At 46.8% G+C, this 27,484-nt stretch overlaps 1 protein-coding gene and 2 long non-coding RNA genes across 5 annotated transcripts in view; 2 read left to right on the top strand and 1 right to left on the bottom strand.

Annotated features, from left to right (window-relative positions):
- Positions 1–10,742: 10,742 nt before the first annotated feature.
- Positions 10,743–27,484, top strand: part of LOC135373261 (methanethiol oxidase-like) — a 326,674-nt gene continuing 309,932 nt past the window's right edge. For 2 of the 3 annotated variants that reach the window (XM_064606489.1, XM_064606491.1), the window contains exon 1: positions 10,744–10,850. In XM_064606489.1, the coding sequence (XP_064462559.1) occupies positions 10,844–10,850 (7 nt within the window). In that variant the 5' untranslated portion in view covers positions 10,744–10,843. Of the gene's footprint in view, positions 10,851–27,484 lie in introns of all 3 variants that reach the window. The other variant, XM_064606490.1, reaches the window with a different exon arrangement.
- Positions 13,573–15,221, top strand: LOC135373249 (uncharacterized). The gene is made up of 3 exons (XR_010416378.1): positions 13,573–14,120; positions 14,552–14,588; positions 14,872–15,221. It is a non-coding gene; the product is annotated as an uncharacterized LOC135373249 (long non-coding RNA).
- On the bottom strand, positions 15,724–17,408 carry LOC135373251 (uncharacterized). The gene is made up of 3 exons (XR_010416379.1): positions 16,984–17,408; positions 16,690–16,911; positions 15,724–15,872 (listed from the first exon to the last, which is right to left on the bottom strand). It is a non-coding gene; the product is annotated as an uncharacterized LOC135373251 (long non-coding RNA).

The following is a 27,484-nucleotide window of genomic DNA, read 5'->3' on the forward strand; positions in this document are numbered from 1 at the left end:
TCCTCCGAGCCCATTTTCATGCTCTGGTAGACGAGAAGTTTTCTACGTTTACGGCAGCATATACTGATGGCGCATCCCGAAACAACAAGTCCGCCTCAGCCTTCGTCATTCCATCCGAAGGCGTCGTGCACGGAAGACGCCTTTCACATCCAACCTCCTCCACAGCTGCGGAACTCTATGCCATCCTTTTCTTTCTACAACACATCGCTGATTTTCCACCCCGGGAATGGGCAGTCTTTACAGACTCCAAATCTGCACTTCAAGCAATTGAAAATTCCGGCATACGAGGCCCATCCGCACCCCTAGTCACAGACGTGTTAATGGCTTACCACACTATCTACGCCGCAGGCCACAGGCTAGTTCTCCAGTGGGTTCCAGCCCATTGTGGTGTCGTGGGGAACGAGCAGGCCGACAGCGCCGCAGAAGCAGCACTCTCGTATCGGAACCGGACCCGTATTGTTCTGCTCAGAGGAGACCGCCGTTCAATTCTGCGACGTCTAGTGACACCCCTGGCTTCCCGCCAACGGACAACCGACATTCTTCCCCCCTCTATGTTGAACAGAGTTGATCCCACGCTCGCTTTCCGCATGCCACGAAACACATCTCGTCAGGATGCTGCATTAATCCACCGCAAGCGCCTCGATGTGGCCTTTACAGCTCAGTGGCGTTACCGCTTGAGACAAATTGATTCTCCCACCTGCTGCCACTGTGGTGCTCTTGAGGATCTGGAGCACATTCTTCTTCATTGCCCTCACTACGAACCTTCCCGAACCACACTCTCCGAGTCTCTTCGTCAGCTGGACTCTCGCCCTTTCTCCCTACCGAAAGTGCTTGGTCCCTGGCCCAATCCAGCCCAGCAAGGCTCTGCGCTCAAAGCTCTTCTGACATTTCTGGACACCATCGGACTTCGATCGCTATTGTAAAGGGGCTCGTTATTTTATTCCCCCCATTCCACCCAGCAATGGGGTAGAGTATCGCCTGTTGCGATGAAACTCCCCACTCTCCAAGGCCGAAAATAAAGTTGTTGTTGTTGTTTTATGATGCGAGTAATTCTCACTGATCCAAAGGAGGTCACGTGGGATTGCTTGCCGCTTGCGAAATTAACAGCAATGAAAATGGCGAAACGAAACTTGTGAATCGTGGATTTGCTCTTCATGGTAGCTGCCAGAAAATCGAATCAAACTTATGGGACACTGGATTACAGGTATGTTGGCATCTTTTTCATTCCTGCATATCATTTCACATTACACTATAAGTGAATACATGTTGTCATGTCATGGGTGTCATGTCTCACGATGCTGGGGAAGTAGTTGCATGGGGAAGTGTGCATGGTTCTAGACTTTTAATTTTTGATCGCGTAATCGAAATATCGGCACCTCTCGCATTGTGGCTTGCATGTGACCAACCAAGTGCTGTTCCCTTACTAGCGCTTCCTACAAACGACAAAACGAAACATGTGGGAATGTATATTTTTGATTACTCATATATAACAAGAAAATGTATCGTTTTCAGGTTGCTGCGACTACTCCATGTGCCCGCAATTGTCTTGCGTGTATGATTACACTAACGACGTCGCCGACCACGGCGGAAGTGTTTTGCGTACACCCGTTTCAGCATGAAGCCTGCAGGTAACATCTGATGCTTACCCTTCGGATATTCTGAATTTACGTATTGTAGCTTAGAGGAATTCCGAATGCCCAGAGTGACACACAGTTATAACATTGTGACGTCAGTGCAGTGGCATAAGCTCTAATGTAGTGCCCCACGAAAATGAACGAGGGGCAGTGGTTTATCCAGAATCCCAAGCACGAGAGGGGTGTTGGAAAAAATTGTGGGGGGAGGTCATGATTATAGTTACATCATTACAGCTTAACATATCATTACAGACGTATCTGAAGCTGAAGGGCACCCCCTGTAGGGGGTGCACAGGCAAAAAAGTTAGGGGGGGTGTAGGGGGTCTGGATAAAGCACTGACCAGGGGGACTCCTCCATCCCATGTCAAGCCTCATAAAACACCTCCTGAAATATTTTCCTGGCTATGAAGCTGCATTATTATGACGTAATTGTAATTGTTGTCCATAATTCTTGAATATGTTTTGAATATATGGAAAAAAAGTCTGCTTGACGGCATATGTCTTATGGTCATCATCAAAAAAGAGCATATGTCATTTTGTTCAGTGCTTTATGTACTTTTTTTAAATTTCAGGTGGACGTAAATTGTAGAAAGCAGCTAGTGGGTAGAAGATCATGGTCATATGTCGTGTGGCTCCTGGAGCTCCCAGTGGGCTCCCTTGTGGAGTACTTTTCAGAACACACACACAGTTTGCTCACAGAACCAACGAGTAGGACGTTGCTTGAATACTGAGAGAAAATGGCATAACACATACAAATATCGTGCGACACATATGACAATAAAAACATTTTTCTCGATTTTCACGAGGGATGCATGAAACACTGTCGTAATATTGTGTGCATGAACCATTGTGTGTGACACAAGCCGTGGGGGCACACCGCCTCGGACACATTTTGGGAAGCATAAAACACAGTATGTATACACAGCTAATATGGTGGATGCTTCTTTTTTCTTTTTGGCCGTTATGAGACATCTTCGGCCGTAACGAGACACTTGGGGATTAAAGGATTTGCGGCCGTAATGAGACTTTCGGCCGTAATGAGACCTCGGCCGTAATGAGATGTTACCCCGAAATCGTCGTTACAGACTTCGAAAAGGCGTCAATGAATGCGGCGAAGGAAGTCATCGGAAGCGACGTGAAAACTCAAGGATGCTTCTTTCACATGACGCAGTCTACATGGAGAAAGGTACAGGGTTCTTGTGGGAATGCTCGATGGACTAGCGTTTCTCCCAGTTGAGGAAGTGGAGGATGGACTTCGTTTCCTGAAGACAGTCCAGCCAGTAGACGGCGCCGAGCTGGTGTACTACTTCGAGACGTATTACGTGTCAGGATCTTTTCGCAGCGTAACTCGCAGGAATGGCAATGTGGTGCTGAGGAGGGTAACACCACAGCTTACGCCCCATGTCTGGAACTTTCACGATGCTACTGTCGGAAACGGACATCGGGCGATTAACTATTCCGAAGCCTGGAACCGTAGCTTCGGTAGCCTTGTGGGTCACAGCCACCCATCAGTTCACAGGTTTGTTGCTGCTCTGCGCATGGACTCAGCTGCTGTGTCAACGGCATTTCATCAAGAGGCGGAGGGAATACGTCATAAGAAGCATGTAAAACTGACGACCGTGAATCTTCAAACAAGGCTTCGAAACCTTTGTATGCAGTACGTGGGGCAGGAGAAAACCATCGAGCAGTTTCTTCGCGGAATCGGAAGAACCGCACGGTTTTAATGCACACGAAGAGAATGGATGAACATGTGTACATTTCTGCCGCTGTTTCCTTGATAAATGAGTACGTGAAAGTAGTATCATGAATAGTGCGTGCTTGGGAGGTGGGTTAATATATGATTCATATAATATGAATGAGTAAATGTGTACCTAATTCCATCAGCATCAAGCACTCTTTATTTTCTGCTAGAATTTACCTTCGGGACATTGGCGTGAGCTTGCTAAATTCCCGAGCGTAGTTTACAAAAATATTTAAGTCCTGACTCAAGCTCTGCGAATACGATTGTAACTGCTCCCTTCACTTTCCCGAAGGCAGACGACTCCTAAATAAAGGCGCCAGCCTAGGGACATGTTTATCTGGGGACATTTTTTCCCGGGGCATTTCTTCCTACACGCCAATGCAGTAGTTGTCGCCTCTTTCGTTGCTTGCTGTGTCCTCTTCGTCGCAGAAAGCCGGCACAACCCTGTCGACTGCGCCAGTTAAGTTCCTCCTCGGGGTGGGCCTAGCGATGATGACATATTCGTCGGCCAAAATCCCGGAGTGTGCCGACACCTTGCTTGAAGAACGGAATCGCAGATGCAGTCAACAGTCAAACAAATATTTACATTTATTTACAACATATGATTGCACATCGGCCACCGACAATCAACCCCAGTGGTCAAGAAGCGTCGCCTTTTAACGCAAAGGCCACACCTCCTTCACCAATCAGAGAATTAGAAAATGGCGTCAAAGTTTACACGTGAACATGAGCTGATATGGGAAACTTTCGCTTTCAAACGTAGCTTTCTCCGAAGTGGGTGACAAAGGCTTACTGGTCCGGCTGACCCGCTTTCCACGACTCCCAGCCGGCCGTTCCCAGGGTTTGAAAAGGACGCTGGCTCTGGACGACCCAGAAAGTCCCGTAGTCCCCACTGAGGGATCCAAATGCGAATGTCGTTCTTCAAAAGTGTCCTTGACGTAGGCAGCCAACAGATACACATTGAAAGTTAATTAACAGCAGGATTATATGATTGCTCGGCTACGTGCCTAACAGAGATACTATCATAGGAGCTGCTTGCACGAAAACAACAAAGACAGCGGGGAACAACACGTGAGTTCTGTTATCTTTAGACTCTTAGAGACTGCTATAGATCACGATGTGCCCATTCCAATCAAGGGGTTCTCCTACACCACTGCAGCCAAACGTCCTGGATACCGAAAGGCCGGAGTTGCCATCTACGCTAAGGATGCCATCACCGTTACACTTCGAGAGATTCGCAGTAACGTTCATGAACATGGCGAGTCCTGTGCATTACGCCTGCCCACATATCTCAATGTCATTACAGTATGCTCGTACCTCGAGCCAGGGATTAGACACAGGCAAGCGGCAACGGCTGTAAACCACATGATGGACCGTGTGATGATGATTATGTGTGATTATCTACCTTTTAGTCAGTTCTGTTAACTGGCATTTGTCGGCCACAGATTCAGTGGTGGTGTTACTTCGGGTTTGCCCTACGGTTCGTCTCTCAAATAATTTATTTTTGCTTAGGCAGATTTCATTGAACTAAGATAAACTTAGATAATTTATTTATCTTGAGGTGCGTCTCCAGGGCTCGGGAGGACGACTCCAATGCACGTTCATACATAGATGTAAGAAAACTTGAACAAAATGAATTGGTCGTCATCGTTGCTTCTCACACTTTAGCATTTCAGTGATGCCCCACACAGAGTCAAATATCAACTAGAACAGGCCTGCGAAAATTGTGTGTGAGCGGAGGCCCACGTAAAATTTTTCGCATACCCATTTTAAATGGAAGACAACATTCATAACACGAACAGATTTGACTGCTCCGTTATTAATTGAAAACGGGCAGTTCGCATGAATGATAGGTAGGATACATTATATCATCAGGGCTCTGTTATTCAAGGAAGACGGGTACATCTGTAGAAGTAACAGCTCGGTCGTAATAACACAGATGCACCACATTCATCGTTTAACAGAGGTACCCGTATTGCACAACGGGGGTGCTGGGGTACTAATGTCGGGTACCTGCCCGTCCAAACGACAGATACATTTATCTCAGTGAATGGAGCGCGGGAACACCTGACATAGCGCGCTCCTCAGCTTCTCGCGCAATGCTTTGCGGCAGCGAGTGCGCTGCGTAGGCGATGTATAAATATGCCTATCCGTAGACCGTACTCACAAAATACTGGTGAATCGTAATTATACGTAAAATTTGCACATTGCTCATACTTTTTCTTGAAATTGACGAATTTCGCTTCCGTTGCCCTTTAAGCAACGATTTATTATTAGAATACATGATGTACATCATGAAAAACAACCGATAATATAGAGAGACGTCGAAAAGCGGGCACACACTGACCAAGTCTGTAAAAATTTCTCTGACGTCCACCTGTTGCAAGGTTCTAGAACACATTATTCACTCTCATATACCTTCATTTCTTGATAGGGTTAATTTCTTTTTCAATGGCCAACACGGCTTTCGAAAGTACTTCTCTTGCGAAACTCAACTCCTCTCTTTCACTAACGACATACACATAAACTTAGAGAAGAACGTCGAAACTGATGCTCTATTTCTAGACTTCAGTAAAGCTTTCGACCGTGTTCCCCATCAAAGGTTATTTGTGAAATTGTCCCAACTTAACTTACGAGGGGTGTTCAAGTCAAACCGGGACTTTTCATTTTCCGCAAAAGTAAAATGAACTTACAGGCGAGAAATTAGTTTTATTTTTCAACGTAATCTCCAGCCCTCGGCCAATCTCGACCCTCGAGGAACGCCTTCAGTGGCCTGAAGAGATGGAAATCACTGGGGGCGAGGTGTGGACTGTAAGGGGGATGTGGCAGCAACTCCCAGCCAAGTTCCTGTAAGGTGCGTGTCGTGAGCTGGGATTTCCCTACAACCCCCTCAGGGGGGTGTACACCCTCCCTGCATTTTTGCAACACCCCCCCCCCCTGAAATTTCAGAGGTGACCGCAACCAACTCGGCCACCAGCACGTTCTAGCTGGTAGTGAGTCCGGCGCAGGGAATTACATCCTGTACTGTCAAACTTGGGCTGTAGGACCACAGCCATGCAGATGATCGTACCATGCATTTGTCCAAAAGCATTTGAAAGTGACTGTTCAGTATGCATATATTGCACGCATATACGAGCAGAAATGCTTGCGGACACGCAAACTCACTGGATCATGAACCATTTGCGCCCAACTCAATCAAGCGAGGTATTTTTCTTTTTTCGTCTAAGGTTTTCACCATTGGTTGCTAGGTATTCATTGAACTTCGTGAGACAAGGTGCTAGTCTTTTTTCTTTGTCGGTCGTCTCAATATGCATCTTAATGTTGAAATGCCGTTCATAATGAATCTGTATTCTAATGTACTGTGTTCTAACATGTACAAATAAAACGGGAAAGCTGTGCACATATGTCACCATTATGCCACAATTCTTCCCGTGTCTAAGGAAAATTCCGTAAGCGGAACCTTCACCAAGCCTAACCCCCCCTCCCTTGAAAGCTCGGCACCGCCCCAGCAGTGAATTTCTGGGGAAATCACTGGTCGTGAGATGCGCGGTATGCGGGCGTGCATTGTCCTGTAGGAGGAGGACTCCTTTGGTGATGAGGCCCGACTTTCCGAAACTGCAGGTGTTCATGAATGAGAGTGTTCAACGTTCCCACACAAAGGTCCGCCTTTCGAGCCAGTTCGACACACGTTATCCGTCGGTCCTTGAGGATCAGGCGCTCCACAAGTTGGATGTTCTCAGGAACTCTGACACTGGGCTCTGAGCCGCCCCGGCTGGGATCGTCCTGCACTAGTGTACGCCCGTCTCGGAACCGTTTGCACCACTCCAACGCTTTGCTGCGGCTAAGTGTATCGTGGCCATACTGCGCCTGAAGTCTTCTGTGAATTTCAGATGACTTTACGCCTTCATTCACGAGAAACTTCATGACAATTCACTGTCCGATGTGCTCGCTCACCTCGTTGTGGACCATCTTGTCCAGCACGTGTCTTCTGTTTTGCTCAAACTTTGGACCACCACGTGGTGAACGCGGAGGCCTTTCCCGTGTGAAAATGACGAAAAAGAAGTAGCGCGAACCATGTGTACACTCAGGAGACAGAAAGTCCCGGTTTGACTTGAACGCCCCTCGTAGGTCCCCTGGTATTTTCCTGGCTGCGCGGTTTCCTATCCTCCAGGTACCAAAGAGTTGTAGTCAATGACGGCCTTTCTCTTCCCGCCCCCGTACTCAGCGGAATCCCTCAAGGTTCCGCTTTAGGCCCTTTGCTTTTTCTAACTTTTATCAACGACCTCCCGGTATCCTTAACTTCTCAGATTCGGTTGTTTGCAGATGACTGCGTTGTTTGCCGCACACTATCTGACAGTGATGACACTTGTGCATTACAATCTGATCTTGAGAAGATTGCCTCTTGGTGCTCGACCTGGTGCATGACCCTAAATATAGATGTATGTAAGCATGTGCACTTCTCTCGACGTAAAGCTCATACGGTTAATACTTACACATTATCAGGACTACCTTTGGAATCAGTCTCATCCATAAAATACCTTGGCGTTATTATCTCTTCCGACCTTTCTTGGAAGGCCCATATCAACAAGATAATATTGGACGCCAATCGCTCTCTAGGCCTTTTGCGTCGTTCCCTTTCTCTGGCTCCGTCCAAAGTAAAGCGCCTGGCCTACACTACGCTTGTACGTCCACAGCTGGAATACGCGTCTGCAATCTGGGACCCGCACATATCCTCTCTTGTTACCTCCATCAAAGGCATTCAAAATAGGGCTGCCCGCTTCATTTGCACTAATTATTCTCGCTTCACGAGTGTCTCATCCCTCAAATCTTCTGTAGGGCTTTCACTTTTGTCTAAAAGGCGTCATATTTCCCGGCTGGTTTGTTCCATAAAATATACTATTCTAGTCACCTACTTAAATCATCCCTCCTACCTGAACCTGACTACATCTTCCGCCGAACAGATCATCTACTTAAGGTTGGATGTTATCGTTGCAAAACTACCACCTTTCTTTCTTCTTAATTACCGAAAAACATCAAAGACTGGAATCAGCTACCTTCTCACATTGTATCCATCAGTTCTAGACCTCACTTTGAAGCTGCCATTACAGAGTTTTTTTTCAGTTTGATTGTACATGTACATTTTTATATTTTGACTGTGTACGCTTCTTACGCGGAAGTGCTTATCTCATTTATGTGTGGGTCTTTTCTTCTTGTGGGCCTTCGTTGTTGTTCCATGCCCTCCCCCTGATATAATGCCCCTTAGGACGCCTTCATATGCAATAAAATGAAATGAAATGAAAATAAATATAATGGTGAGATAGGGCCTTGGGACCCAGGACGGCTGCTCACCGGAAAATTGCTCACACACACACACACACACAAAAGAAAAAAAGTTAAAAAACTGCTGAGGCAGGACATTTGCTCACCACCTTTTTCACCGCACTTATATGTAATTTTATTTTGCATTTTTATGTGATGTGATTTTATTTCTCGTTTATGGCGCTCATTTACGTACTTGACTTTTTTATGTTAGCTGAAGTTGGGTGTACCTCGAAATAAAGTGATCGAAATCTCCGTTGCAGAATAAACTAGTAAATAAATGTTATCTGGCTATAAAATGCACAGTCGCGCGCGGGAAACTGCCAACAGCGAACTTAGACTAACCTGGACACCGCAATACAATCAGTGAACTTGGACTACCTAATAATAAACTAATCAACGTGCTGTTCAGTCGTGTCCGCCCTGCTAAGCCTAACGGGCGCTCATTGTGGCTTTCGTTCGTTAAACCGACTTGGACAGACATGGAAAATTCGTGAATTTCAGTGGTCAAATATTGTAGTGGGTTTTTAAATCTCTCCCTTGAAGGTCCTGGTAACGGAGGCATGTGCGTACCAAGAGGTCACTACTGAAAAGTCTGTACTCTTTATTCATAGGTCATGATTTTTTCTCAGATGTCATAATAATATGAACCGTGAACACACGCACAGTCCGCAGCGTCCGTCGCTTGGGAAGGAAGTGAGGTGGTTGCACGTTTTGCTGCCCCCCCCCTCCCTGGAAGCATTTTGCTGTCTCCCCCCTGAAAAAAATCCTGTAAGAACGCCCCATGGATGCAAGTCCTGACAAAGACGCTTCAGGCGTGCCTGCAAGTGGACGGCCTCTCACCTCACCCTCTTCACTGATGGGTTTCCTAGATCGATTTGAAACAACTTAGGCAACTGAAAAAGAAGCTCAGCTAACAAAAAAAAAAAAAAAATCCCGGTTCCGAAATTCCCAATCCCGAAACAAGGACAGCCAAAGAGAATGCTTGTTTCCTTCGTAAGCTTATATATCATGTCCGACATAACTCAACCACTTAATTCACAACTTCTCAATGTCTGTGCAAGACGTTTTAGCGAAGGAGAGCCACATTTTAGCGGCCGTTTGGCTTAGCAGGGCGGTCACGTCGGAACAGCGTGTTGGTTAGTTTATTATTAAGTCAGTCCAAGTTAGATGTTTGCATTTCTAAATCCAGGTTAGGTTAAATTCAAATCTCAGCCATCTTTGCACCGAAAATATTCAGAACGAGCTAGTGCCCTTCACTCTCACCTTTTTTCTTTCCTATACTGTTCCAGCCTCAGAACATCAATTCTCTCATGCTCAGTATTTTGTTGTTGTTGTTTTTGGAGTCCAAACAGGTGTACTGTCAGTCTACATTGTAAGTATTCTTTAGTGTGAGCACTTGCATTCGGTTGGTCTAGACTCTAGAGCCATATGTGCACCATACCAAGGTGATCAAAAGTGGGCTAACACTTGAGAGACAAGTTCTTGAACTCTCAAAGTCTCTGAAACCTCACTGAAACTCTCAAGCAAGCAGCATGCTGATCGAAAAGCTCCAAAGGTAATGCCATTGAGTGGAATCCGCACTGAATTGAATCTACCAAAATCAGCAATACTTTTAAGTGAAGAGTGGGTAACAGGTTTCAGGTGCCACTAATAACCAGAAGTTGATGAAGGAGGACATTTCTGGCAGCACAGCTATGTTCTTTTCCATTGTTTGTGTTTCCGTCCCTAAGTGGGACGCATTTCAGGTGTACCGCGTGTTCAAGATAAGGAAGTTTCACGGCATTAGAATGAATTAGTGTTAACGTCGACAGTATCGTACAGACGAAATCTTCGTCTGATTGGAACACAACCTGATGCGCTGAATTTATTTTGCTGTATATTCATTGGTCCACGCAACATATGTTTTCCGGGGCGTATGTTGCTAGTGCGACCATTTATCAATCATCGACGACTGAACGTTTCGGCGCTTTCTGCACATGAGTTGTCCTTGAAACAGCTATCTCTCGCTCTCAGCGCAAACCAATTCCCTTTCCACTACTTATTTGCTCTTCCGGTTTCTATCTGCCGCGGGCAGACACTCCCAAGTGTTCGTGCGGTGTGGATCTCTGCGTCTGTTGTCGTTCGCTCCAGCTGCAATTGCCGGGAAATGTCGGGTAAGAACTACGTGCATTCATCGTTCAAGAGATTTGTTTTGACGGGCTCGTCGGCGCTGCACTTTTCTCCGGTGTTCTTTCGCCGCAATATTTTCTGGGCTTTACAACTCTGTTCGCGGTTATCATCTCGGTTTCTGCTCACGACAACTGTATCGAGTGTTGCATGTGGTCCCTCGTCATTCCTAGAGCAGTGATGGGCAGTACTTGAAGTACCAAGTAGTCAAGTAGTACATTTCTGTGTACTTGTACTTTACTTCAAAATACATTTCTGTGTACTTGTACTTTAAGTACATTTTAAATCGTGTACTTTGTACATACTTAAAGTACCTTTGGCCGAGTACCGTCCCATCAAGAACTCAAGTAGCCACACTTGGACTCCAGACAAAAAATCACAGAAGAGTATAAAAAATACACCCTTCTAAAAGCGATAAAATCACAACAAGAAGACGAAAACACACAGATAGGGCTATCTCAGTCTGAGTTTTCGTCTTCTTGCCGTCATATTAGCGCTTTTAGTGGGATGCAGTACCAAGAGTCCCAGTCTGACATTTAACAAAAATGATTTTTGTGTTGTTAAAGAGCATATTTGCTGAAGCAGATCTATCGTTGAGAGGCTCGATATGTTGAAAAAGTATCAACGTTTCTATGATTATGTAAAACAAATGGAATACAACGACACGCACACATTATGACACTGCAACCGGCAGCACAATGACTTAGTCCATTGCCATATCAGTTTTTCCAATGCAGGGTTCTATGCTTTTTTATATAGTTTCCTTCATTGGCAATTATTAATCATTTATTTCGCATTATATGTGTGATTGTATTTCACGATGAACACTCCGAAAGACACACATGCTTTCACTTTTACATTTTACGTTTTTTTAATTGGTCACATGGATTACATTGCTGCAGATCACAGTCGTATAAAAATAAAGGCTTGCATTCTGCTTCATCCTTTTTTACTTTGTTCAAATTCTTTTTTTTAAACATGTTGTATTTCAAAAATCAGCAAGGTATACCCAGAAATATATAATCTCGGTTGGCTTGTATTTTTCCCCTTGAAATTTCCTAGCCTGTTATAGCAGAAGATTAGTACCGGAACACACCACTATGCGGGTGATCTTGGATCATTCAGGATATAATACTATTTTGCATAGTCAGAGCACAGCTGACTGATTACCCCTCTACATGTAACTGCAAATTATGACATCTGATTAAGTTCATATTCACGCGTCAGTATACTTAACCTAGGACTTTATGGCTTGAGAGCATTTGTGAAGAATACTCGCAAAAGTTTTGCCAAAAAGCAAGACACACAATAAACAGCGAAATGCAAAGTGATAGAAATTAAATTGGCAATGTACTTGATGAGTACTTGAAGTACTTTGCCTATAGTACTTTGTACTTTACTTAAAGTACATTTGGAATTGGATGCTTTGTACTGTACTTGAAGTACTAATGTCGCCAGGTACTTGGTACTTTAAGTATAATTTTGAGGTACTTTGCCCATCACTGTCCTAGAGTAGAGGGGTTTAGTACATCGTACGGCTATCGCTTATGTGTACGTAAGGGCGTTGGTGGTTCCGCGCACTGCGCAAATCTCGATTTCTATTATGAGCGTGAGCAGAACCATCGACACTATTCCTTACTGCGGAAGGGATATCATTGGTGGTGTTGCGCGGAGTTCTATTTCTGTTGTGGATGTGCGCATAACCATGAACGCTATCCCTTCCGTACGCAATGGCGATAGCATACGATGCACTAAAACTCTATTGGCGACTTTTAGTACATGGGACGGTGCTTACAACAACAGTTCCATAAATACGCCAATCACCCTCTTTCTTTCGAACGAGTGACATCATTGCTAAGCTTTAATTTGATAACTTCTTTGATGGTGTCGTTTTCGTAGAATTCCTCTGATGCACTAAAACCCACTATTCACTGCGATTACATGAACGCCGGCTGAAAGCTCCAGTCAACTATTCTTCAACGTTGAACGCCCAGAGTTTACATGACGACTGAGTAGCACTCCCAAAGTTGAACAACACTGTACTGAAGCTTACAGCGAGCCGCTGGTGAACTCGACAGCTGTCGCCTTTTAAGTTGATATCGCTCAGGCATTTAGCAAAACGCACAAAAGTCAGGCATTTCGTGAAATGCCTACAGAAGCGGCGAATGCATTTCGTTAAATGCCCGTTCGCGTCGGGCATTTTGCAAAATACCGAACGTGTCGGTCTTTCTGCCGGAAAAGGTAGATGCACGCTGTAAATGACCGCAGTTCTCCTGTGATTCCGCGAGAGAATTTTTTTTTTAATTCCGAGATACGGAGGCCGCAATTTTCCTTCTTCGACGTCACACCTTGTACAACTTAGGTACCCTTTGCTTTGCCTCGGGTTTGCTCCTGCTGTTAGTGTTCACCTATTGGCTCATAAAAAATGGGGCAGGTACCGCACAACCGAGGTAGGACACTAAGTATGACAATTCATGAAAAGGGCAGGTATTCCGTTAAATGCCAGAGGAGCGGCTTATCCGTGAAATGCTGGAACGCGTAAATCGTTTTGTGTGTTTGGAAACAATGAACATTTATCAACCTTAAAGGGATAGTCGCATCCGGAAGCGTGTTCCGGAACTATTATGGTCATGTTCCCTGTCGTTCATAATGTACGCCGGCAAATTTTCTCCGCACAAATCCACTTGGTTGACTGAGAAAAGATTTTTAAATGTTCGCGCTTCCGGCGCGCACGGCAATCCCCGCAAGGCGCCGACACTGGATGACGTCACCCGGATAAACCAACCATCAGGAGGCGCTCCTTCCCGCCGCAGATTCTGTGTGTGTCTGAGCGTGCGGCTGCCCCTTTTTCTTGTTGTCTTGTCGCGTTTCCTTTGAAGTACTTTGAACCATAGCGTGTGGCCTAGGATTTCACGCCGTTGACGTGCGATGTCACAGCCAGGAAACCGGTGCTACGTGCTCGGGTGCAGAAAGACTTATAACGCGAATCCCGAGCTTACATTTCACCGACCTCGCAATGGCGAAACGAAACGAAAGTGGGAGGCAGCGATCGGCAGCCACTACTGTGGTGTGGCCCAAGGATTGAATGTTTCACGGGTCTGTTCCTGTCATTTCGCCGACGACGCCTATTTTGATGAAGAAGATAATTGCAAGTTCGGCTTGGGCTACGGCAGAAACAGAAGCGGCTGAAGATTGACGCCGTGCCTACCACCCCTACCACATTCGATCAGGAACAAGGGCAGGAACCAGTAACGGAGGTAAGTGACAATTTTGCGTGGTCACAGCTATACGCTGCGATGAAAAATATCAGTTGTCACAGTAAACATAATCGCGAACACCTGGCCTCGCCGCCGATTGTAACGTCACAGTCACACCGGCTACTAATGTACACAAATTATTACAATGATTGCAGCATCCTGACGCAATAGTACGCGTACTCAAGAGAAAAAAGATTGTGTTGTTGCTGTGCTAATTGTGGCCAGTATTATGCAGGAGTAACGTAACACTCCCACATGACAGCATTATTCTAATCTTATTGCAGCTAGTGGATGTTTCTACAGTTCATAGTGTAAGCTTGATGGTAGCATTCAGGGATGTGAAAGCATCGCAATCTGTGTTTGGCTACGTCCGAGACACTTGCATCAGTATTCTACTGCAGCCTTGTTGCTAATTTCTGGCTCTATTTCAGGCGGCAGCAAGCACGTCAACGGAATCAAGTGGATTTGGTATGTTTTGTCAAGCCACGAAAATATTGCAATTCTTTTTGCACGTCCCACAAAATAATGGATATGTACGAGCCCTGAAAATTGTAGAGTTCTGTGAAAGGAATCTTGTGTGATGCGACTGCCAGCGTTTATAACGTAATGTCGACAGGAAAATAACTGTGCCAGTGAAATAGGGACCGCAAAGGAGAAGATTTATTTGCATAGTCATTTTTATATTTGTTATTGTACCTGCTAGGCCCTCAACATATTCTTTTGAGTGTTAACACTCAAGGCCATATTTCAGATGTGGAGGTCATGGCCGAAGCAAGTGCTGGGGACCCACTTCACGGCGCATCTCACAAGGGGGTTGTCATCCCCTGATTCCAGGAAGAGGAAAACAATGGACACAGGCTTGCATAGCGTATTAGTACACCAGATATGGATCTGCCAACATGAACCCTCCTAACATCCCTGTGGCAGCGTACCTGTAACCGCCCAGACTTCACACCACATTAATGTAGAACCACAGCACAACATAATAAAATAGCTTAGGTTTATTTGCCTCCCATACATAATGGGAGGCAAATAAACCTATGCTATTTCGTTATTCCCACTCCGTCATACTCCACTGTACAATAAATCGATACAATTATAGGGTCATTCTTTATTCCCGTCACTACACCGCATTAGTGCAGTACAGTCTGGATTTGATGCCAGAGCTAATATTGCCACGAGTAGTAGTTTTTGCTGTACAGACGGGTAGACAGTCTGTTGACTGCAACTGGAGATACAGAGTGACAAGACAAAACATCCCCCACACTGCAATGACGAAAAGACGAAAATTGCTGCAAGACAAAAATTTTGCTGACATAGGCACACTTTGTGTAAATGAGCCCTTGGTCATCCCCCTTGCCTCCCATCAGAGGTTTTGGAGGATACTATAGGTGTGTGGTGTACGGATAGGTTTATCCGTACACCAGACACCAATAGCATCCTCCTAAACCTCTGATGGGAGGCAAGGGGGATGACCGAGGGCGCATTTACACAAAGTGTGCCTATGTCAGCAAAATTTTTGTCTTGCCACTACATATCTCCAGTTCCAGCCATCAGTATGCGCCAGCTTGTCTCTCTTGTCAAGACACCCTTGCTTCGATGGTCCAACGCTGATAGCCTTGATAGGACGTAGATGGGAACTCCCTCCTGATGGCTCGGACAACGCATCCAGGAACCTGTCGTCTGTTCCTTGGACCAAGGTATCCCCAGACCCATCTCGTGAATGACGAGTATACCGTGAACCTCAGGCAGCTGGAAAAGACAAATCCACATGACATTTCTTTTTGTTTAGCATTATATTTTGTGGGCATTTGCATACCTGCCAAATCTCCCACAGTGTTGGGAAGACAATGGCCAGAACAGAAGAACAGACACTATCCCAACCTTGGAGTTCAAAGCCTGTGCATTCCTTTCTTAGTTCCGGGGTCTCCCGCATTTTGAATGTGGAAGGTTGGCAGGTGTGCAACATAGTACAACAGAAAAATGGTCCGCCTCTTTCAGGATGAACCCGATTCCAACAGCTAACTCCCTCCCGAACCAGCTTCCCTAATATTCCGGCAAAATCCAATTTCTCCCAAAATATATTACTCTTACATTCTTCAGTAACATGCTCCCCCCCCTTTATTGGCACCTCAAATGCTTCTGTTTTCAGACTTGTAAGACTATCCTTCAGAATTCTCACTGGATATCTGTCAATCAGAGTTTTGTGTTGCCAATCAGGACATGGCTAACTGGCATAATTGAGAGCATATCGAGACTAGCTGAGGCGACTGTGTTGCTTCACTTTTCCTAATGGAATTGTTGGACCAGGATTCTGGGTCGTTCCACGGCTGTCGGCCACGCTTATGATTTATGGGGGACAAACTTGTGTAGGCCAAAAAGCTGCTGAGAATAGCCGCCCCTTTTGTATACAACCCCTGTCCACTTTAGGTTCGGCAATTTGCGTAACCAACAACACCCGACTAGCACCCGAGTTTACCCTTCCGAATCTTGATGGGAGGTCATTTAAACCGAAAAAATCATTACGGTCGTAATCACAGCAAACGGAAGAGCACTGCAGCAGGCTTACCTGTGGTCCTGGGGATTGAGTCGCCTAAAATGTTGATCATAGCGGCAGAATTGAGGCGCGTACACCACTAGAAGCTCCCTACGGAGTCAGATGTCCCTGAGTAATGGGTGTTGTGTTATGCACTGCACGGCGGCACTGTTGCACATTTCTACCACCCTGGCAACAGAATGGCAACACAGGCGCTCGTCGGGCTCCTGTGGGTCGCAGACTCCACACAGACACCTGTCGACAACAATTTCAACATTCTAAACTGTTTCGCACATCCGACGGCAACCATGCAAAGAGATACGTCACCTGAAAATGTCATCCCGCGGGTTAGCCGCAGCCACATCTCGTGCATGGTCGGCGGGTTCCAGAGGCATTGGGTCCGTAGAGTATAGGTCATCATCCAGCATTAACTCGTCGCCGCTACCGCTTACATGTTCGTCAGAATCTCCCCCAGACAGAGAAACATCACTCTCGTTTTCAGACTCCATGTTTGCTACCTTCGCCTTCGCTTCGCGATCGCCAAACAGGCGCGCGGCTCGCATTTACCCAGGGCGCGCGCTGATTGGCTTTATCCGGGTGACGTTTGCTCCCACTTTTAGAGAGCGAGGGCGCAAGGATTCCGGTTTCCTTTTCATCGGATTGCGCGAAAAGTACGCCGCGGATCGAAATGGTATTTTCGGGCCCATTTCAGTGCTCGGCAAGGAATTAGAATTCGCATTAGTTTCGAAATTGACCTCGGAGAATGCGACTGTCCCTTTAAAGGTCAGCTGTGCCGATATCCCAAATAGTCGAAACGGTTATGATATTCTGAAAGCCCACATCCAGCTCTCCCCAAAATGCACCTTCATTCTCTCAGTTCGGTACAGTACCATGTCAGAAAAATAGATAATTCATTCCGAAACACACATGGGCGCAGCCATTTTTATGACGTAGATGCACCAGAACGGGCATTGTGACGTGTACGCGCCTTCGTACTTGTCAGTGGATTTCAGCTACTTCTTCTCGCGGCTTCACGTATCTGTGCTTGAAGATGTCGGACAGGCGGGTTCCACCGTTCCGCGATAAGTAAAGAGTGCAGCAGCTGCGAACTCATTCGCGAACCAACCACTGTGCGATGTTGTGACTGAAATTCGTCGTTTGTGTTTTGTGAGCACGTACAATTTGTATCAAGTCGCGTCTGCGTTAGCCCCTTTACGGCACTTGCCCATTGTAGAGACTGACGTTTCGACAGCCGTGTTAGCAAGAAAATGCCGACAGCGTTTTATTCCTGCAGGAAAAAAATGTGCTATGTATTTGAGAAACCGCATACTGCTATGGGACAAGTTTTACGTACAATTTATCAATGTGGAACAGCGTCGACGATGGTATGTAACGACGAGAGACGTAAAACGAAATACAAATCACATTTTAAACTTTTTGTGGGATTCTCTGCATTTTCCAGAAGCTTTCTTTGAATCACACACTCCCATGTCACGCTGCGTTGTGTGGCACGCTACAAACTACTGCACTTTATGTCTAACATCTGGATATTGTTTGTGTGTTTTGAGCACCGTCGCACAAAAACATGCACACGAAAGCTCCAGTAGCCATGTGGTTGCAAACTATGCAGACGCAAAAGAAGTACCAGAGCGCATATTGCCACTTAGAAATGGTGTTTTTAGAAATGTGGTGTCTGAAGAGTTAGGGCATAGCATAGATCCTAGAAATCAGGTGCACCTTATCCTTCTGTAGAGTGCTCTTTCAATTCACAACTCAGCCCATGGGGTGTAAAAGTGTTAGAGGCAATTATGTGACTTGTCGTCCTGGGTGACATCACTGGCCAGCCTCGGAATTAATTCCGTCCTCAGGAATTATTGTACAAATCACTTTGTATGTAGGCCATGATAAGCAATATGTAAGCTGCAACCTTGTCTGCAGCATTCTGGACTGCCTCTTACCTTTACAGTTAGAGACACGTTACCAAACCATTTGCAAAGGGCACTCTTACAGGGGCCGTGTAACTTGAGTTTTTAATTTATAAAATCTATAAAAATATAAGGATACAATCTGTAATATGAAATTTATATAAAATAAGAAATAACGTTTATAAAAAGAATTTATAAAAGATAAATAAAAAGGCTTCATGGAAGCAATCCGGTAGCATACCCATTGCACATGAAGCACAATTATATATGCTTGGACATCATCTAATTAATCTTCTGAACCATATGTGTGGCTGCATACGAAATTTTTTATGCGCATGCTCTACCTTCCTATTCCTACATGTGCACACGAATAACAGTGAATATATGTGAAGTCGCAAAAAGCAACGCTAGACTCTACCATCATTGTGCCCGTTTAACTTTTCCACATTTATGTCTGGTGAATAGGGAATATCTTACTAGAAAAGAAGACATTTGTGCATTGTTTGGCAAGCAAATAAATATATTTATTTACATTTTCCATCAATCAACAATGTTGTGACCTGGTGCAAATATTAATGTCAACAAGGAAAGTACTTACCCGGTGTAAAAGCCATGTCTCATGCGGTGGAAGACTGTAAAGGAACGCGGCATTCGGCGGGGGAGGGTAATGGACAGTGTGGGGTCAACGGAATAAAACAGAGTGGGTGGTGCTGTCACGTTGCCATTGAGACTGCATCATGGGGTTCCAAAGCCAATGCAAGTAAGGAAAGAGTGCTTCAAATACCTGTATTCCTTGTTGTACTCCTTGTGTTCCTTGTATTCCTTGTTGAGGTGTTGTAAAGTTGATTTCCGAGACCAGCAACGCTAACTGCTTCCGCTGTGCGCGTACGACCGGCAACGGCTCCAGGTACCTTACGGTAGCCCAATCAACTCAACACCGCCAACTCAACTGCTGGGAGCCCAAATATTTGCGCCACTCCACTCCACTGTAAAAGTGGAATATGGCATCGCAAAAAACAATGTTCTGCAGCCTCAGACATGCCACAAGACGGACAACCATCCGTACGACATATCCGAAAACAATGCAAACATTCACGGAGTGGGAGGACACCATGGTCCAGCTTCCACTGGAGACTAGCACGCCGTGCATCAAGCCAGCCTGCAATGATATGCCGCCAGGCGAACTTCGTTGGCACTGCTGGCCTTGCTGGACCCGGTCGCATTTCCCTGAAGGCGGCGTAGAAATCAGACACTCCTCAAGAAAATGTCTTTACCTAGGCATACCGCGCGCGCCGCACATCAACACCAGGACTAAAATAAGCAGGGAGTATTTCCACCGTGCGGCGAAGCTCGGGACTCTCTAGGAACCACCTGGAGGCGTATCATAAAAAATACTGTACTAACGCTCAGGCCGGGTGCTCCAATACACGGAGCGCTTCAAAGAGAATACGCAATTGAAGCGCCAAACACTTTTCCGGTACAGCTGGTACTCCCAACCCACCCAGACCACGGCTTCCGTGTACTTGAGTCCTACAGACCCATTCAACGGATCCGCCCCACAGAAAGCGGCGGAACACTTGTCTTGTGATAGCGGCTTGTATTACCGCTGGTGGGGATGAAACAGACGCTAAAAAACACAAGCGACTGTGATACCATGCTGCTAGCAGACGGGTCCGAAAAGTTATCGGCATATCAACGAATTTAAGCTCCCGCAGCACACGGCACTACAGCGGCTGAATACTCGATGCCAGCTGACAGCTGAGACCCCGGCACTGTCAAAAACTACTCCTAGGATTTCAACCTGGGGTCGTACAGGGACTTGAAGCGGTGCAGCACAGGTTGCATGGCTGAACACTTAAAAAAGAGCGACACTTTTGAATCTGTTCAATCTTGCCCCAGAAACTGTGCCGTAGTCTTGAAATGCTTTCAACACTAGTTCTAGGGAACGCTCGCGGAGTATTATGCCGGAGACCTCGTCAGCGTACGCAAACGCGGGCCTTTGGGCGCGGACTTGGCGTTCTAGACCCACGATATTTGTCCTCAACTTTGGCCGCAACTCTTTGTTGCACATTTTTGTTCCGCAGTCTAGAACACAATTTTTACGCGTGAAAAAGCTTTTTCAACAGGTCTTGTTCAACCGCTGTGGTAAAACTTGGAACAAAAGTTTACGGAGCACCGTGGTGTCGCGTTTCTTCGTTGGAGCGACACTGTGGCAGCAAACAGGAGCGCACACACATATTGAGAGATGGATTGAATCGCTGGTCACCCGTGTTTTATTCAGTCTCCTCCTGAAAGCAAGCAGCCGTACCTTACTCACTCGCATTCATTCAGCAGCACAAAGGCGATACGGACTGATACGATACTTATGAGACTGGTACGGATATGATATATCAGACGGCATCACGTGAAAATGGACAAAATAACATTTTCCCGCCCACTGACACGGAACATACGCACTTTTGTTTACCTGCTGCTCCGTCCCTTTTTCCCTTGAAAACTGCCCGGCACAGCAACAATCACGTAAAACTGCAGACGGTCGAACAACGTTCCTTGTCACCCAACGCTGATAAACCGTATAGATAATTGCATATCCAAGCAGCGCAGCACCGTAAAAATCGTCGTGCACCGTCGACGCCATTGCTTCACATCTTTGGAAACTACATTTCCTCAGCGGTGGCAGGCATAAAAAGTGGCGCGCTTTACGAAGTCGCACAAAACTGTTATTTCGCAACTCGCTGACATCAATGTTGCAGCTGTATTCCTCCTTTCGTAAGAGGAAATCGCTTCTTCGCTTGCCGTGAACGTAGCAGATCCGGCGCACGCAAGAAGTCAGCTATTTGCTCGCTGCTGCGGCACAGAAAACTGCTCACGAGCTTCCTAGAGCTTATGATGATAGAATGAGTGCCCTAAGTAGGCGATGTTGCATCCTGGGTTTCAGTGGTCCTGATGTCAGGACCAAAATAGCCTTCGATGTCCATCGTGGATACGAAGAGAACATGCTCACGCGCTACACTCATGCCTACCATGCACTTTATTTTGCGGGTTTGCCGCGCGGTGGAAAGGGTTTGCGGGTTTGCCGCGAGGTATTTTGTGGGTTTGCCGCTCTTTCTGAAAAGGCGGATTATTAACTGTCTCGACTTTGCAGCCCTCTCATGACCGCAAACGCTATTTTGCGTACAGTACTTTGTGAAGCTTCACCGAAACTCATAAGCGTTCTGTAAGCTTTGAACTCTCTGCAAAGAACAGGTTCATACAACCTAGGCAAGACAAGTTTGTATACTGTATTGCGGCATGTCTAGCAAATTTGTAGAAATGCTGTAAATCTGTAACTGATCACATTTTGGGCTCTTAAGTGCAATATAAATAGAACATGTGAGCGAACGCAAGGGTCACAGCACGGGACCCTGAGCACGCGCAATGTGTGCAATGTAAAAATTTTCTCGCGTTTAAAAATATAATCCTAGCGATTTTTCCATATGTTTGACAAGTATTGTACTAACCGTCTGCACTGTCGCAAATTTTCTGTCTGGGCTTCCACAGCGCGTATTTTTGACGTGAACGTAGGCATTTTTCGCAAAATTGACGTTTTCTTCATCTTTTTACTCTGAATCCGTTACAACTAGGACACAAATTTTTGACACTAGGACAAATTTTTCGTATGTTGCTTGGCAGATGTATTGGCTGCCATGTCATTTTTTGTTTCATGACATGCAGGCTAAGGACACTCTCAGCACTCCAAAGTAGTATCACGTTTTTTCGTCGTATTCGCGTCTCAGACAAACTATCATAATTATAAGCAATGCCAATTTGCGTGGTTGTATGAACCTGTTCTTTGCACAGAGTTCACAATTTACGTAACGCTTTTGAGTTTAGTGGAAACTCCATTAAGAAAAGGAAGATACGTTTTGCGCCATTTAGCGGAACTTGAGAGGGCTGTTAGCTCGAGAGGATTAATAATTGCCCTTATATATATATAAAGAAGTTTCCAAATTCTATAGTAATTGTATAGAAAAATCTAGATAGGGCACATACAGAAGCTATAGGAATTCTATACAGCCTTTATCTAATCGTAATCCATTTCCAATGAATATTTGAAGGCCAGTTACTATGGGGACTGTATACAGGAGAATAGGATACGTCGTAAACAATGTGAGTAGAATCGCCTTTCATTTTCGGTACAGCGTACAGCTTAGATAACTCGTAGGCGACGCATGGTTTGCACCTAGCCGATGCAGTAGCTATCTCGATAACCTTCTTTTGTACTTCCAAAACCAGGAACATTCCATTTACTTCGCCGCGACAGCAGAGCGGTGCTTTGCCACTCCAAACCGCGCAAAAAGAAAAAGAACAGCAAAAATAAAATACAATAAATACAGACGGTAGGGAAACACCTGTGACGTGTTCGCAGAGGAACAAATACTGGTACAGCACACAACGAAACAGCTTGGCCACATGTGGAGCCGCCTTCGCTTGAGATGCAACCTCACGGGTGAGGAGAGCACGCACAGATTGCTATTTCGGTAGCGAATAACAGCCACTAAAATATTTGCCCCAACTGGTTAATATATTACTGTATTAAGGGCTGTGTTGATTATTTAAATTACTCAGGAACCAAACCAGCACGATATCCACACCAAATTAATGTGCTGCTGCATGTTGCGCATGCATGGAGCCCCGTATTATACGATTAGCTTCCGCGATCAGTGCCTTGCACTTGGTTTAAACGGGGTATAGACAGTTGAAATAGGTACAGAAACGGTACTTCAGCCCTGGTTTACCTTTCTTTTATACATATTGTCACGAAGCGAAATGGGTCGGCGAGTCGTCGAATAAACAGCGAACGGTTTATTAGACTATTTGGTAGCAAAACACAAGAGTGTAGCTCTCTGAACACAACTGAGTCCAAAGAATGAATGCTCCAGCTTGGAGCGCACAAGCATTTAAGCGTGGCGCCGAAAAGTCTAGAAACAGCACGTGCGTTTGCCAGAGAGCAGGCGATGTGTCTGGAAGCTTCTTGCTTCTTCAGCATGCGCCGGGATGAGATGTACCGTTTCGTGCCTGCCCTGGAAGTTTCGCGATGCTGATTTCTGGCATTGCCCCCTCCGTAGACGTGGCATCGTCTCGATGCCGTTTCTTCTCCTTTTTTTTTGTTTTTGTTTTGTCATGTTGTCTCCTTCCAGCCAGTCTTCAGCGCTACCTGCTGTAGTACGGCTTGGGTCGAACGACGTGAACTATTTCAGTCCTCGGGGGTCGTCGAGAGGGAACGCTGCCCTCAGGTACCACTTCGTAATCCAGGTCTCCAATGCGTCGAAGTACTTTGTAGGGACCGAAGTACCGCTTCAGTAGCTTCTCGCTCTGGCCTCGTCATCGAATCGGCGTCCAAACCCATACCAAGTCGCCTGGATTGAAGCTTACGTCTCGTCGGCACAAATTGTACCTTCTTTCATCGACGCGTTGTTGTTGACCAATGCGTAGTCTGGCCAGCTGGCGGGCTTCTTCTGCTCGCTGTGCGAAGTCCAGAGCGTTGTTTTCCACATCACTGGGTTCGTGGGGCAGCATCGCGTCCAGCATAGTCGATGCGTCATGGCCGTGTGCAAGGCGGAACGGTGTGAATCCCGTTGTTTCCTGGACAGCCGTGTTATAGACGAACGTGACGTAAGGCAGTACTTCGTCCCATGTCTTGTGCTCGACGTCGACGTACATCCAAATCATGTCGGCAAGGGTTTTGTTTAGGCGTTCAGTGAGACCGTTCGTCTGCGGATGGTACGCCGTTGTCCTCCGGTGAGCGGTGTGGCTGAGTCAAAGGATTTCTTGTGTTAGCCTGCTTGTAAATGCCGTTCCCCTATCGGTGATTAAGGCGGTCGGAGCTCCGTGCCGTAGTACGATGTTCTCGATGAAGAACTTGGCTACTTCTGTTGCTGTGCCCTGTGGAAGTGCCTTAGTCTCAGCATAGCGTGTCAGGTAGTCGGTGGCGACGATTATCCAACGATTTCCGGAAGACGAACGTGGGAAGGGCCCGAGTAGATCCATCCCAATCTGCTCGAACGGCGCTGACGGCGGTGCGATTGGATGAAGATACCCAGAAGGTCGTACCGGCGGCGTTTTTCGTCGTTGGCATTCCCGGCACGTCCTTACGTAGTGGTGTACGGTCTTGGCCAGTTTTGGCCAGTAGTACTTTTCCCTTATACGGGCCGGTGTCCGGCTGTATCACAAATGACCTGATGACGGTTCGTCGTGGCAGGATTCAAGAATCTCGGTGCGCATTGGGGGGGGGGGGGGGGGTCCCCAGGCACAACGAGAAGCCACGTAGCGCCTGTGGTGCGTGGTTTTCTTTGTAGAGGACACCATTACGTAGGGAAAAACTTGGGAGTGATCTTGTGAAGATGGGAGGAACGTTGTCGGCGCGGCCCTGCAGATAGTCGACGAATGTCTTCAATTCGGGGTCGTTGTACTGCTTGGTAGACATGGTAGTCGCGCTCATTAGACCGAGGAAGGCGTCGTCGTCCTCGAGGCTGTTGTCCTGTCGCTGGAGTGGTGCTTGGGACAGGCAGACGGCGTCGTTGTGTTTTCTTCCTGACTTGTAAGTGACAGTTACGTCATACTCCTGTAATCTCGCTAGGCGTCCTGAGGGGTCCCTTAAACCAGCCAGCCAGCACAGAGAATGGTGGTCTGTTACCACCTTGAACGGCCGTCCGTACAGGTAGGGACGCAACTTTGTGATGGCCCATATGAGTGCAAGACACTCTTTTTCGGTCGTCGAATAGTTCTTTTCTGCCTTGGTTAGCGTTCTGCTTGCGTAAGCGATGACACGTTCGACGCCGTCGTGAAGTTGGACGAGCACGGCTCCTAGATCATCGTTGCTTGCGTCGGTGTGTATTTCTGTTTCGGCGTTTGGATCGAAGTGGGCAAGCACGGGTGCGGTCTGTAGACGCGTCTTCAATTCATCAAATGCCTGTTGCTGGGCTTCACTCCAGATAAACGAGGATCCGTCCCTCGTGAGGGCATTCAGGGGTGACGCAATTCTTGAAAAGTTCGGAATGAACCGTCGGTAGTAGGCGCAAAGGCCAAGAATGCTTCGAACGTCTTTCACGTTAGGAGGAACAGGGTTATTTGCGATGGCCACCGTCTTCTCGGGGTCGGGGCGTACGCCGTCGCTGCTCACGAGATGGCCGAGAAATCTGAGTTCCTCGTAGCCGAATCGACACTTCTGAGGCTTCAGCGTCAGCCCTGCAGTTCTGATAGCCTCGAGGACTTGCTTTAGCCGTTCGACATGTCCTTCGAATGTTCTTGCGAAGATGACAACATCGTCGAGGTATACCAGGCAGGTTTGCACTTCAACCCGGCGAAAACTGTATCCATAACACGCTGGAACGTCGCTGGTGCCGTGCAAAGCCCGAAAGGCATAACCTTGAATTCGAAAAGTCCATCCGGAGTGACGAAGGCAGTCTTCTCACGGTCCCGTTCGTCGACTTCAATTTGCCAGTACCCTGTCTTGAGGTCCATTAGAAAGAAAAATTTTGCGTTTTGAAGGCAATCCAGCGTGTCGTCTATGCGCGGTAACGGGTAGACGTCCTTCTTCGTTATCTCATTGAGTTTCCGGTAGTCGTCGCAGAACCTGAGTGTTCCGTCCTTCTTCTTCACTAGTACCACCGGCGATGCCCACGGACTGGTCGACGGCTGGATAATGTCATCTCTTAGTATATCTTCTACTTGCGTTCGGATCGTTTCTCGCTCTTTGCAGGAGACCCGGTACGGCATGCGGTGAATTGGACGGGCCTTTTAGTCGACGATGATGCGGTGCTTCGCAATGGGCGTTTGTCTTATTTTCGACGATGCAGCGAAGCAGTCACTGAAATCGTTGAGCATCTGGAGAAGGGTTTGCTTTTGAGTTGTATTGAGTTGAGGGTTTACGTCGAAATGTCCGGCCTCGTGTTCCGTGGTGACCGCGATGCGAGCAGTGTTTATCAGGCAAACATCCGTGGTGGAGTATTGGTCTACGATGACGGCTATCTTCGTGCCGTTCGCCAGGTGTTGTGGCTCCGGGCGAAAATTTGTGACCAGGAGTTCGAATATTCCGTTTGTTACGGGCACAATTCCTCTTGCTATCCCAATTCCTCGTTCGATGAGATGTTGCGTGTTGCTTTCAGCCAACAAACAGCCAGTCGGTGCTCTGTCGCACGTAGCGGTCACAAGGACTGACGACAAGGGAGGCAGGTTGACGTGCTGAGTCGTCACAGCGGTTACGTTCGTGTTTGCGCGTTTCTCCGGGTTATTAGTGCCCACCACTTCTCTTCTGCTGTTTCCGGCGTTTTAAAAGAGATAACTCAATTTGTGAAGTCGATGATTGCTTCGTTTTCAACTAGAAAGTCCATTCCGAGTATTACATCCCGTGGGCAGTTCGGCAAGACGGCAAAGCTGACGACGTACTGGATGTCACGCACTTGTATGACTGCCGTGCATCGGCCAGTCGGTGTTACGACGTGTCCACCAGCAGTGCCGATGTCAGGCTCATCCCACTTCGTTTGCACCTTGCGAAGCTTCTTAGCCAACCTACCACTTATAACAGAGTCGTCGGCTCCGGTATCGATTAACGCAATCATCTCATGGCCGTCGATGAGTATTTTCAGGTTATTGGTAATTATTCGAGCGTCGTGTTGGTGCTGCGTTGCTGTTCGTCGAGTTGGAGGACTTGTAACTTGTCGTCGATCCGCAGCTTCACGTCCCGGAGCTGCAGTCTTCAGTTTTCCCGGTTAGGGCTGCGCCACACAGGTCGTCTTGCCGGTGACGGTGAACGTCCTCTTCCTAGCGACCTGCTGCGGTGGGGGACGCTCGGGGACGAGGTCGCGTCGCGAGCCAGCAGAAGCATTCTGCTGCCGTAGATAGTCTTCAATTGCGGCGGGGCG

Source organism: Ornithodoros turicata, unplaced genomic scaffold, assembly GCF_037126465.1.
Source record: "Ornithodoros turicata isolate Travis unplaced genomic scaffold, ASM3712646v1 Chromosome23, whole genome shotgun sequence".
In the NCBI taxonomy this organism is placed as follows: domain Eukaryota; kingdom Metazoa; phylum Arthropoda; class Arachnida; order Ixodida; family Argasidae; genus Ornithodoros; species Ornithodoros turicata.